We start from the raw sequence: 11,891 nt of genomic DNA on the forward strand, positions 1-11,891 counted from the left end.
TTCAAATATGTAAATAATTTCTTCCTTTTCTGTGCTGAATTCAACCCATTCACATTCCAAGATAAACACTTAAGCGTCATCTTCATCTTTCTGGAGCAAAGAGCAGAATAACCGAATATCATCCAAAATCTTAGGAGTCGCTCCCCCCATGGCTCCAGTCTCTTGTATAATAGTCTTAGCTCCCTTCTTGTCTTGTCTTTCCTGTTGTTGTTGTTGCTTTTGTTTAAGTAACTTAGATTGAGCTCGAGTTATACATTGATCCTTAACTTCGATCATCCGAACCGGGTCCAAGATTGGAGAAGATTCCAGCAAAGGCTCATCCAGAAAACCTCCTTCTGCGCCTTGCATTTCCTCTGGTTCCTGCTTAGACTGTTCTTGCAATTCTCGTTGAGGTTGCTTCTCATCACTCTCCTTAATCTCCAAAGCTGTAGATGTACGTGGGGATGGTGTTCTTTCCTTAAGAGTAGTAGTGTAGAAGTGCTCTGCCTTCTCCACGGTATTCAAACGATATCTTTCTCCCTTGTATCTCAAAATTATACCAACTGGGGCGTCCCACCGAAATGGTATCTGTTGATTTTGCAATTCTTTAATAAGAAAGCCAAAGTCTTTTCTAGTTTTCAACATTTTAGGAGGTAATTCTTTATAAACTCCAATTTGTGAGCCCCCCACTTGCACAGAGGTGTAAAAGGATTTTTGCAGGATGTCATTTCTTATTTCTCTGTCTGTAAAATATATGACCACATCTCTGGGCAATTGTCTTTGTCTGGCCACCCAAGAATTCACTCTGTAAATTTTATCTATTTTGTGAAAAACCACATCAGGATTAAGTTTTAAAATCTTAGCCAGAGCCTCAGAACAAACCTGTCTCAAATCCTGTCTATCCTCTTCTCGAATTCCTCGAAGCCGTATTGCAAACTCCATTGCCCTGAATTGTACCATCACGATTTCGTTTTCAACTCTCTGCATTTTATTGTCAACATCAGCAATTTTATAATCATTATCTTTCATCTTAACATTAACTTCTGATTTAAATTCTTCAACTTTAGAATCAACTTTAATAATAAATTCTGCCAGGCCAGACGCCACTTCTGATATTTTTTTGGTCACCTTATTTTGATTCTGTTTCACCATATCTTTAACTTCATTAATTTCCTGCATAAATTCCTGATGTGACTTTTGAAGTTTGTCATCTATCTCCTGTTGAGATTTTTGAAATTTATCATCCAAAATTTTAGAAATAAATTCTTTTAAATCTCCCACATCAAAATCTTTTTTCTGAGTCTATGTCTGTTGTGCAGGGGGAGGCTGTGTTTTATGTGTGGGAGATCCACCTCCTGTTGCCTTCGCTTCCTGCTTCTTTGAGGCCATCCTGCCACGTAGGCTGGTTTTACTAAAAAGGGAAGTTCTTCTTCCTCTCCCACCTCCACAAAGACTTCTGAAAAAGTCCCCCAGATTTAATCAAATAAGAACTAAAGTAAAGCAAAGTCCAATATTGAAAAAGGAGAAATTTCTCTCTTATTTCTCTTGTTACAAGCGAAGCAACTTCGTAACAGTTTAGAAACTTTGTGACAAAGCAAGATGAGTTCAGCAATCCACACTCGCCAGCTCGTTAACTCTGAGGCTAAGCGCCATGTTTTTACAGTTCACTTTCACTCATCCGCATTTTTTCACTCAGATTAGAAAGCCAAGAAAACTCTAATACTTGTGATTCCGAGTTTCAGGGTTCAAGTAAAAATATGCTGCTTATTAAGGCTGGTTCCTTTCCTTTCAGTTTGAAGTTTCCTGTAGCCGGCTTGTTCTGCAAAAGCAGACTTGTCCCACGCCGCCCGGAGTTCCAGCAGGTTAAACGGGAGCCGCTCCTGTTCCCTCCCCAGAAACTATTCCCTGGGGGGGTTGCAGGGGCTCAACCTGTGCCCTGCGATCTCTCTTCAAAAATCCTAGGGATTTTGAAGTTTTTGAGCCGCTTCTTAGGCGCGAAGCGGCTCTACAAGCGGCGGGGCTGGCGGAGCTTCAAAAGGCACCGCCGCCGCCGAAGACAAGGAAACCGGAAGTCCCAAATCATTCTTCATTTACGTGCTACCCTCTATCCATCCTAGTTGGATTGCTATAAGCTGAACCCAGTTTATCTGAATCTTTATCAAAGTGTGCTAACAAAGATTGGATTAGTGGTGGAATTCAGCTGGTTCTATCCAGTTTGGGTGAACCGGTAGGGGCAACTGTGAGATGATCCGCCCACCTGCACGGACATCATGACATCCCATTTTTCCATGTTTTTGAGGCTCTGTGCATGCTCAGAAGGCATTGCATATGCACGGAAGATGCACATGCACACAAATTTGCGAACTAGTAGGGAAGGTAAGTGAATACCACCCCTGGATCGGATCCTTCTGTTGTGATGAGTCTGGTCCATATAGAATAAAGTGATGGTCCTGCTTCCCCTGATTTGGAAATTATCTTGAGGCAGCCTAAAGTTACATTTGCCTTTTGGCAGCCAAATCAAATGGTGAGCAGGTAGAATACGAAGAACCTTTTCCCAGATATTATCCATCATATATTTGTCCAGTTGATATTTTCAACTACGAACTTTGTCTTGATTACATTTCTTTAACCTATCATGATCAATTAAAATTTTCTGAATTAGTAGATCTCTATCTGTTATTTTAGCTTTCTAATCCAATTCTGAACCTTCTGCAAATCTAATGAGTATTTTTTTTCACCTCTTTCTCAAACCCATTAATGAAATTGCAAAAGAGCACTGGGTTGAGGACCGAGCAATCCCAGTCCTCCTTTGAATAAATCCCATCCATTTGCTCTAATCTAATTATGAGAATCGTATCTCTAGATCTCAATTATTAAATTATATTTCTTTCCTGTAATTGTTGAAGTTAATTATGTTCATCATTTTTTTTAAAAAAAATTGAATACAGTATATAGTAATCCTCATGAAAAGTGCTCTTCCTTATATTTATGTCATTTTCTTTAAGAGGGTACAAGTCCCCATCCAGTTCATACTGAAAGCACCATTCAAGCCACTTCTGGGTTGAAAGTATTAACTGATGACAGAATAAAATAATAACAGAATAATAGAGTTGGAAGGGACCATGGCTGTCTTCTAGCCCAATCCGCTACTCAAGCAGATGATACTATACCATCCTAGACAAATGGCTCTCCAATCTCTTCTAAAAGTCTCCAGTGATGGAGCACCATTATCATTACATCATCATTATAGTGGGGACACTTGTGGGGGCTCATTTTATGTCCCATCAAAGAGCTGGAGTGAATGAAGGGAGCTCACTCCACCATGCAGCAGCACTCAGGTCTCGAACATGGGCTTTTAACCTCCAACCCAGCAGCATAACCATGTAAGCCACCATGCTCCTAGGGTACAAGTCATTATTGGATATAATTTCATCAGAGTTTTCTTCTCCACCCTATACTCCCGAGGAACTCAACAATCTCACATCCTGCAACCAAACATTATTACTACTCCTTTTGAAATGTAATAATTCCATGACATTAGTTTACCATCCAGAAAATGCTGATCATGACCCTGGAAACCCAGTAGACATCTTTCCCATGGACATCATTTTGACAGGCAATCGTTTTCTATATTCTTCTTTCCTTGTCTAGTCCTCTTTTCACAGATTGAAAGGATGAATGAGAATACCATCTGAGCTCATGAGTTGTGGAGTTTCTTTCCCCTAGTTTCGAAGCTGCCTTTAATTGGTCTTGGCAGTATCATTTCAGATCCAAAAGTCAAATTCAAGACAAATTCTACCTTTCTCGGACACAAAAAGCCTATGGAAAATGCTCAATTGTTATTCTGTCCTTGTAGCTTGCAGATACTTTAATTGGCTAGTTCATTTGCCCAGATAGCTAGTAGTTAAATGTAGACTGGAATCACAGTGCATTTTCCATAAAAGATGGTTACATTAGACCAAATGAAAGATTCAACAACTATATATGTGCTCAGTTTTCCAGGAAACAGAATTTTTGTGTGGAAAGAAATGTGACCTAATTAATGAGGCTGAGTGGAATACTTGAATATTTTTGCAGCAGACTTCTCTGTGTGGTAAAAGTTTTATTAGATCTGTGTTGTTATATTTCTTTTTTTGAAATTGTAATTGTCTTTGCCACAATAAATATTAATGCATATTATTTATATCAAAATCCCTCAAGCCACCACAGTAAACAGCAGGGGTTTTTGGTGAGGAATGTAGAGTGCTACTAAAACTAACATAAAATGTCAAGCAGTTGCAGACATTGATCTGTGTTCAAGAATCTTTGGTAATATTTAATGCTGGGGTAATCTTAAAAATTCCAAGAGGAAAAAAAATGTTAGAGAATGGTTCATATATGCAGGCTTTATCTAACAGAAGTTCTGATGTTGATTGGGGTTTTAAAGTGAGTCATCAATGGGCAATTACTGAGATCCATAACTCATGAAGGCTGTAAGTGGGATCCTCTTAGCTATTAGTACTCCTCAATCTGACTAGTGTCCCCAGGAATCATAAGGGAAAGAAAAGCAAGGCGCAATCCATTCACTCTCATTCAGTGTCCTTTTCTACAATTTATTGGCACCTAGGTTGTGTGGAGTGTGGTTCTAAGAATTCTAGTTCATTATGAATTATGATAATATATTTGCAGAACATCAAAATAGGAAATGCTGGCTAAGTGTAGGCAGTTACAGATATTGATCTCAGAGGAAAAGGACAAGTCAGTGGAAGAAGGAAATAGAAAGGAGGAAGAGGTGATCCCAATGAGAGAAGGGGTAGCCATTGAAAATATCTTTGCTCAAGAATCTCCAGATTCTGGAAACTACTTCTGGGCAGAGAAATACTTCTGCGTTTATTTTTACCACTTCTTACACCATCACAACAAAAAGCTTAGAAATTATTACAAAAAAGGAGAGAATTTCAATAAATATGGGGCTGAGATGGAATAATTACAGGTAACATATGATAATTTTACAGCTGCATTCATACTACCTTTTGTCATCTACAAAGGAAATGTCCTAAGGGAATTCCTCCCATTGGGTTTTCTCAGTGGCAGTGCTGCTGTTATTGGAAAGGGGAATACATATCCTTGAAAAATCATTGGTGGGACTTCTTTTCCCTTGGAGAAATTGTCCACTTAGCCAGCATTATTTGATTGGGAATTCAGAACCACAACAAGTGAAGAAGAAGTGAAATAGAAACAGGGGGAATCTTAGAAGACAGCTGGTGAGCCTGTGGGACTGATTAGTTGCATTAAATGAGAGTTGTTTGGCTAATGGAATGAAGCTGTATGTTTCAATTTTGGTGAATGGGTTGTGTGTTGCTTGCTTGTTTGCCAAGCATATGGTCTGAGGATGATGGGCTTACATTTGCAACTGATTCACTGATCATATGGTCTGAAGTTGATTGGATCATTAGAAATGCAGACACCATATTGATTTGTGATTGGCGTGCAGATTGCATGGTGACTTGCCTGCCTGGTATGAAGGTTGTGAAATTCTGTCTAGTAAGCTGTTAGACAGTGTTAGGGAGGATCGTGTGTGGCACCAAGATTCTAGATACTGCTGGCATAATCTATGCTGGCACTAATAATATTGGAAAACGAAGTTAGCCAGCCCAAGAAGCCAAATTCACATTGAGGCCCATGATCACTAGGAATAAAACTGAAAATAAAGTGTTAACACTGTAATGCTACCTATGGTGCATTTGCATCTGGTCACCACACTTGGAAAAAATAAAATAGAATTGTGGAAAATGGACAAAATGAAGAGGGGACTCAAATACTTTCTGTATAAGAAAAGGCTAGAATGTTCGGGACCCTTACTTGGAGAAACAGTGATAGACAAGAGAAATGGTTAATATGGACTGAATCATGGGAAAAAACGGATTAGAAAAAAAAAACCTTTTCTCCCTCTTTCTAAACACAAGAGACAGGTGCCATCCAATGAAGGAGACTGAAAACAGATAAAAGAAAATGTTTCTTCTTAGAACAAATAATTTGTGGAAATCATTTCAACCTGACAGAGTGATGGCCATTTAAAAGGGGATTGGAAAAATTCATGGAAGATAGATTCCTAATTGCTTATTAGTCTTGAAGTCTCAGTGTTATTTGAGGCTGAAAGAAACCTCACTTCCAAATACCAGTGCAGAGGGACAAGGATGGCAGAGAGGTAGGGTTCCATTTCCAACTTGAAAGCAGCATCAAATAAGTCCCTTTGAGAAACAAAATTCTGACTAAATGGCCTGTTTGGCCTGTCACAGCAGGGCTGCTCTTATGTTCTTATCCACTTCTCTGTCCCCAGCTTCTTTGTCCACAAATGTTGAAAAGCAATTTGTGCTCAGTTGTATGAAGAATTAACGCTGCTGGTGACAGAAGTTATAAATTGCTAGTAACTATTCTGTAAAAAAGAAACTAGAAACTAAGAACTATTCTGTAACTAAGAAAGTTTGGATATAACACTGTCTTTAGAAATAAAACAAAAATGTCAATACAGTTAATCCTCCACTTATGACCATAACTTAGACTGGAATTTCCATCACTAAGTGATGCAGTCATAAAATGTGATATCACTTAGCAGCAGCAACCCCCCGCACTTCCCACTGCTATCATTAAGCATATTCCATAGCTGAGGACTCATCCCAAGTCAAGCCATTCAAGGCTTGGTCTCTTCCAGCTCCTAACTAAGTTAGGTAAGGGATTGCCTCTGACTACATCCACCCACACATCTCCCCTCCCCATCTGTCCCCTTTTGACTGCCTGAATCTTTCTTTGCAGAGTGGCAACCAGTCTCAGAACTGCACTTTTTGCCTCTCTGTGGCTTATGGCCTCCTTGGCATGCCACAGCTCTGAGGTTGCCAGAAGGCCATAAGCTGCAGCATTGCACAAAGTTGCAGCTGCCCCTAGAAGCCTCACCCCCCCGCCCCCCGCAGCCCAGACAGGTACTGCAAAGCCACCATGCTCTGGGAAGTCCCAACAGCACAGCCTAAAGCCATAGCAGCCCCAACAGCATGGAGTAAAGGTGCAGCATCACCAGAAGACCAAATAACATGGTGCAAAGCCACAGAACCACAAGAAACTCTAACAGCATGGTTGCCAGAAGGCCATAAGCTGCAGCATCACACAAAGTTGCAGCTGCTCCTAGAAGCCTCAGTCCAACTGCCCTCATTGCCCTATGCACCAAGACCCCTGCCACCCCACATTCCACCCTTCTCCATTTTTTATTTTTTTGTGTGTGTGTGCTTCTGCTGTTGCCTTTGTTGCTCCTGCCCTGGCAGTTGCTGGCCACATGAGGCCATCTTTACCCAGGTTTCATGAGGAAGCCATCATATGCAACAGGGAAGAAAGCTTCATGCAGCCAACAGTTGCCCCACAAAGTGTCAGTTCCAGCATGCTTGCTCAATAGCAGGAGCAAGAAGATAGAAATGATCAACTAGGGCGGTAGGGATGGCAGAGTGCAGGAGGTTGAAAAGGCATAGATGAGAGGGACATAGATGGTGGGATAAAGTGCCCCTCTGGTTTTAAGTACAAGTAGGCTTCCAAGGACCCATTTTTTAGTTTACGTGACTATGGGGGTTCTGCAACAGCTATAACCTTTGCAATCAGTCTTTATTCAGCCCTACCATATCTTCAAACAGTCACTGAACAAATGGTTGTAAATCAATTACTAGTATATGAATAGTTTTTCACTCTAAATTGTCAGGATTATGTTGATTTTTTTTAAAAAAAACTCTTTATATTGTAAAAGAAAACATTATTGCTGCATTATTAGTTGAGCATTTCTCATACATTTGAATTCAGTATAATTTGCACTGATATAAAAGTTTTGTTTTGTTTTGTTTCAGTGCTCCAGGAAGTGGTCCTATGTTCAGATCCACTACGGTTATGGTCCGAGATAATTTTAATGAAATTCCTCAATGCGGTCTCATTGATTCTGCCAAAAAGGAACAAGACTTCAACTTTGCCCTGTTGCCCAGTTCGAAGACTGCTAGCAATGTTTCATCTGTTGCACCACTGATTCCTGAAACTCCGGCTAACAATGGGCCAGATGTTAAATTTGGAGATCAAGTACAGGGATTCCATGGACATAAAGTAGGGTTTTCTTTTGCATTTCCCAAAAAAGCGTCCATCAAACTAGAATCATCAGCTGCTGCTTTCTATGAATATAATGATGAAACATCAGCTGAACATGGAGTTAGTCGAAGAAGCCGGTTTGTTCCTGGGCCGGGGAATCTTCCAGTCTCATCAGCAGAAGAAATAGCCTTGTGTTTTGATGAGAAACCTAGTTCTATTACTCCAGTGATGGAGAAACATGATGTTGACAATGCAGAGTCAATTCCAGCACAAGATTCAAATGGACCACCCACTGAAGGGAATGGGATACAGCATTTCCCAGAATTGAGACACCCTGTTTCTCAATTTAAATCTCAATTTGTTGATTCGGACAGGTGTGGCACTGAGGTAGATTCTGCAGCATTACCTGATGAAATTCTAACTAAGGGAGCTTTGGGGAGCCAAACCCTTCCTGTGGAAAGCAATGGTAATGAACCCACGGGAAATGAATGTGTAGTTCTACCTGTGAATGAAGAACATTTATCACAGCACAATACCCAAGAAGAAAATGATTCAAACATTAGCAATGATTCAGTCACTTTTGAAGTTGAAGTTAAAGAATGCACACCTGATGGACCAATTGCAGCTAATTCTGAAGGGGAAATTAGAACTCTGCCTAATAAACAAATTCCATCAAAAAGGCTTTGTGAGCCATTTGTTCCTGTACTTAATAAACATGGAAACACCATCCTTCAGTGGCCCTGTGAAATGTTACTTTATACAAACACAGAGCCATCTATTTCATACAGTTGTAATCCTTTATGTTTTGACTTCCGGTCATCAAAATCAAGTGAATCTCTGGAGAAAAATAAACAGCCATCAAATATTCCTAATTCAATCCAGAAGGTTGAGTCTACCCAGGATTTGGACTGCAATCATCCAAATGAATCTCTTTCAGAGAATAGTGTTTGTGCAGCTGTGGCACCAATTTCTTCAACAGAGAGCTGTAATCTTGAGAAAAAACAAGATGAATTATCCTTAGATCCTTTACAGTCAACTGGGAAAAATGAAACACACCAAAACATTCTCAAGTCTGCCGATGAACAAGAAAACAAAGGCTGGAACAAAAGGACACATGAAAAAAGATTTTATAGGAATAGGAAAAGGAAAAGGAGGAGAAAGCAATGCTATCACCATTATGAGGAAATGACTGAGCTCACTGCTAAAATTTCTCCAGTAGCTGAACAGCAAAATAACTTTATTGAATTTGATAAACATCAGAAGCTTCCCAGTACCTTGGAGCAAGGCATACATGAAAGTCAGTTAGGAGATTCAGTTTTGGAACAATTAGAGGAAACAGACAAAATTCCTGAGAAGGAGGACAATGACTATCCTAGGACTATATCTATAATTACACATGTCCATAGGAATCAAAGTCCTCAGGCAATTTGTAACACAAATGACAATGGGAACTGTTGCATTAATTCCAACCATTTATGGACAAAGAGCAAACTGATCGCTCACAGACAATCAAATAAAGCGGGATCTAATTCTGGAAGCTGCAATTCAGTTTATTCTAGACCATTTTGTAATTGGACTACCACAAGACAATGCAGTAGCCCAGACCATAAACATTTAAGCCATTATCCAGATAAAAAATGCACAAATCAGTCACAACCCATAAAAAGAACCTACCATTCTGTCATTGATGAACCAGAAAGATCCCACAGAAAGCGAAGATATCATAACCACTCTTATTCTTCAGATGAAAGTTCAGCGGCACAAACATGTTTTTCCGAAGACAATGTCAGGCAGCTAAGCAAATTAGAAGTAGCTTGTAAGCCGAAACGGAAACGAAGGAGAAAAAGAATCAGGATTCATGATATAATTATAGAGAGGAGACCAGGAAAGAATATCAGTATTGGATTTCCAACAGAAGTTGTGAAGTTTGAGGATTCCCCCAATAAATTAACTGAAGAAAATCCAGAGCAAACGAGTTCCCATTCCAGTGCAGACTATGCAAAAAGCATAGAAAACAAAATGCAGCCAGTTGGAAATCAAACAGATTCACCATCTGAACATCCAGTTTCATCAGAAAATATCCAAGACTCAAACTGTTCCATCTCAGAGCCTACGCCTAGTCTGGAAGAATCCACACTTTCTGTTTCTCCTGTTATTGAAGATAGCACTTCAGCAACAGGGAAATCCAAGGATATGCCAGAAGGACAAAAACAGAAAAATGAGAATGCCCCTGAAATCCAGGCTTCCCTTAAAACGTCCACCTTTGAAAGAAATCCAGACCAATCTCCCCCTAAAGGCTTTCTATGTCCTAATGAAGTTGCTGAAGCTGCACCACAGGAGAAGCGAAACCCATCAGCCAACGAGTGGCTGAGGTACGCCCCGGATATATTGAACAGTATGCCTCCTTTGCACTTGAAGGAAAGTCACATGAACAGCCATGCTTTCTTAACCACAGAACAGATCCTTGCTCCATTCGCCTTCCCTGAACATGCTTTACTCTTGCCCAACGAAAACCATGACAAATTCAAGGATCTGCAGGTGGAGGCCTACCACCAGATCATCCAGCAAAACATGTTGGCGAGTAAGATGAAGCTGACCTTTCCTCCAGCTGCACTCCAACCTTCCGGTGCTCCTCTCCCGCCCCTCCCCTTGCAGCAGCAGCCTCTCTGTTCTACCTCTGTCACCATGATCCACCACACTGTTCTTCAGCAGCATGCGGCGGCGGCAGCTGCCGCCGCTGCGGCTACAGCAAGTACGTTTAAGGTCCTTCAGCCTCACCAGCAATTTCTTTCCCAAGTCCCAGCTCTTTCACGAGTCCCTTTACCTCATTTGTCCTTTGGGCCGAGGCTATGCCCTACAGGCCATACAGCCATGGTTGGGCCACCCCAGTTGCCGGTCATCCCAGCATCGATTCTCCACTCAAGCCACTTGGCTTTTCCTCCTTTGCCGCACACTCTGTTCCCATCCCTCCTGTCCCCTCACCCTGCTGTCATTCCATTGCAGCCCCTCTTTTAGGACCCTCTGAACAGTTTAAATGAAAGAGGAAGTCTTACATTGATGGAACACCAACAGTGTTGATCAAAATCCAGGAGAAATCCCTCTACGAGTACCCTAAAATTGAAAGGTTATTAAAGCCTCTGGACTGGGAATTTATTTGCTATTGGATTAACAATGCAAATATTTATGTGTAAAGTGCAGATTCATAATAAAGTTAAAGCACTGAATAGTCTTTATATAGATATAGATATAAATGTATGTATGTATGTATGAAGATCATGATTTAAAATATGTTAACATGTATATAAACTATATTTATAGTACTGTAAGTTATGTTGTAAAGTATGCACCTTGTTTTTTTAAATATATTTGTGTATTTGCACCTAAGTAATGTTTAGACAAAGCCGATGCACTATGTTTTGTACAACATTCCTTATAAACATAAATATAGTGAGAAAATTTCTCCTGCAATAATCTTCATTTGTTATGAATTTAAATTTGTTGTTGTTTTTCTAAAAAAAGCATTTACTCTCAGCCTTATATATACTTTGTTCTACCATTTAAGCAGTAGTTTCCTCTAGATTTGGATAATCAAAGTTCCAAGCGTACTGTGATTTATCATTAAGGCCAGGAAGTAAAATCCTTAAGGGGAGCAATCTTATTGAACAGAAGACAAAGGGTAATTGATCTGATTGTATTAGCAGCTTGATGCTGTGGATTGAGACAATATTGCCCAATTTGTGGTATGCCTGAGTGGCTAATTTGGAAAAAAAAAAATCTAGAGGAAAGCAGAAGAGAGAGGGAGAGATGCTTTATTTTGGTTAATA

General features: G+C 40.1%; 1 protein-coding gene across 1 annotated transcript in view; it reads left to right on the forward strand.

Annotated features, from left to right (window-relative positions):
• Nucleotides 1-11,526, forward strand: part of ZNF804A (zinc finger protein 804A) — a 260,902-nt gene extending 249,376 nt beyond the window's left edge. Inside the window, exon 4 of the mRNA XM_034429033.3 lies at nucleotides 7,839-11,526. Within this exon, the coding sequence (XP_034284924.2) occupies nucleotides 7,839-11,082 (3,244 nt within the window). The 3' untranslated portion in view covers nucleotides 11,083-11,526. The remainder of the gene's footprint in view (nucleotides 1-7,838) is intronic.
• Nucleotides 11,527-11,891: the final 365 nt, after the last annotated feature.

Source organism: Pantherophis guttatus, chromosome 1, assembly GCF_059756535.1.
Source record: "Pantherophis guttatus breed Tessera chromosome 1, ASM5975653v1, whole genome shotgun sequence".
Taxonomy (NCBI): domain Eukaryota; kingdom Metazoa; phylum Chordata; class Lepidosauria; order Squamata; family Colubridae; genus Pantherophis; species Pantherophis guttatus.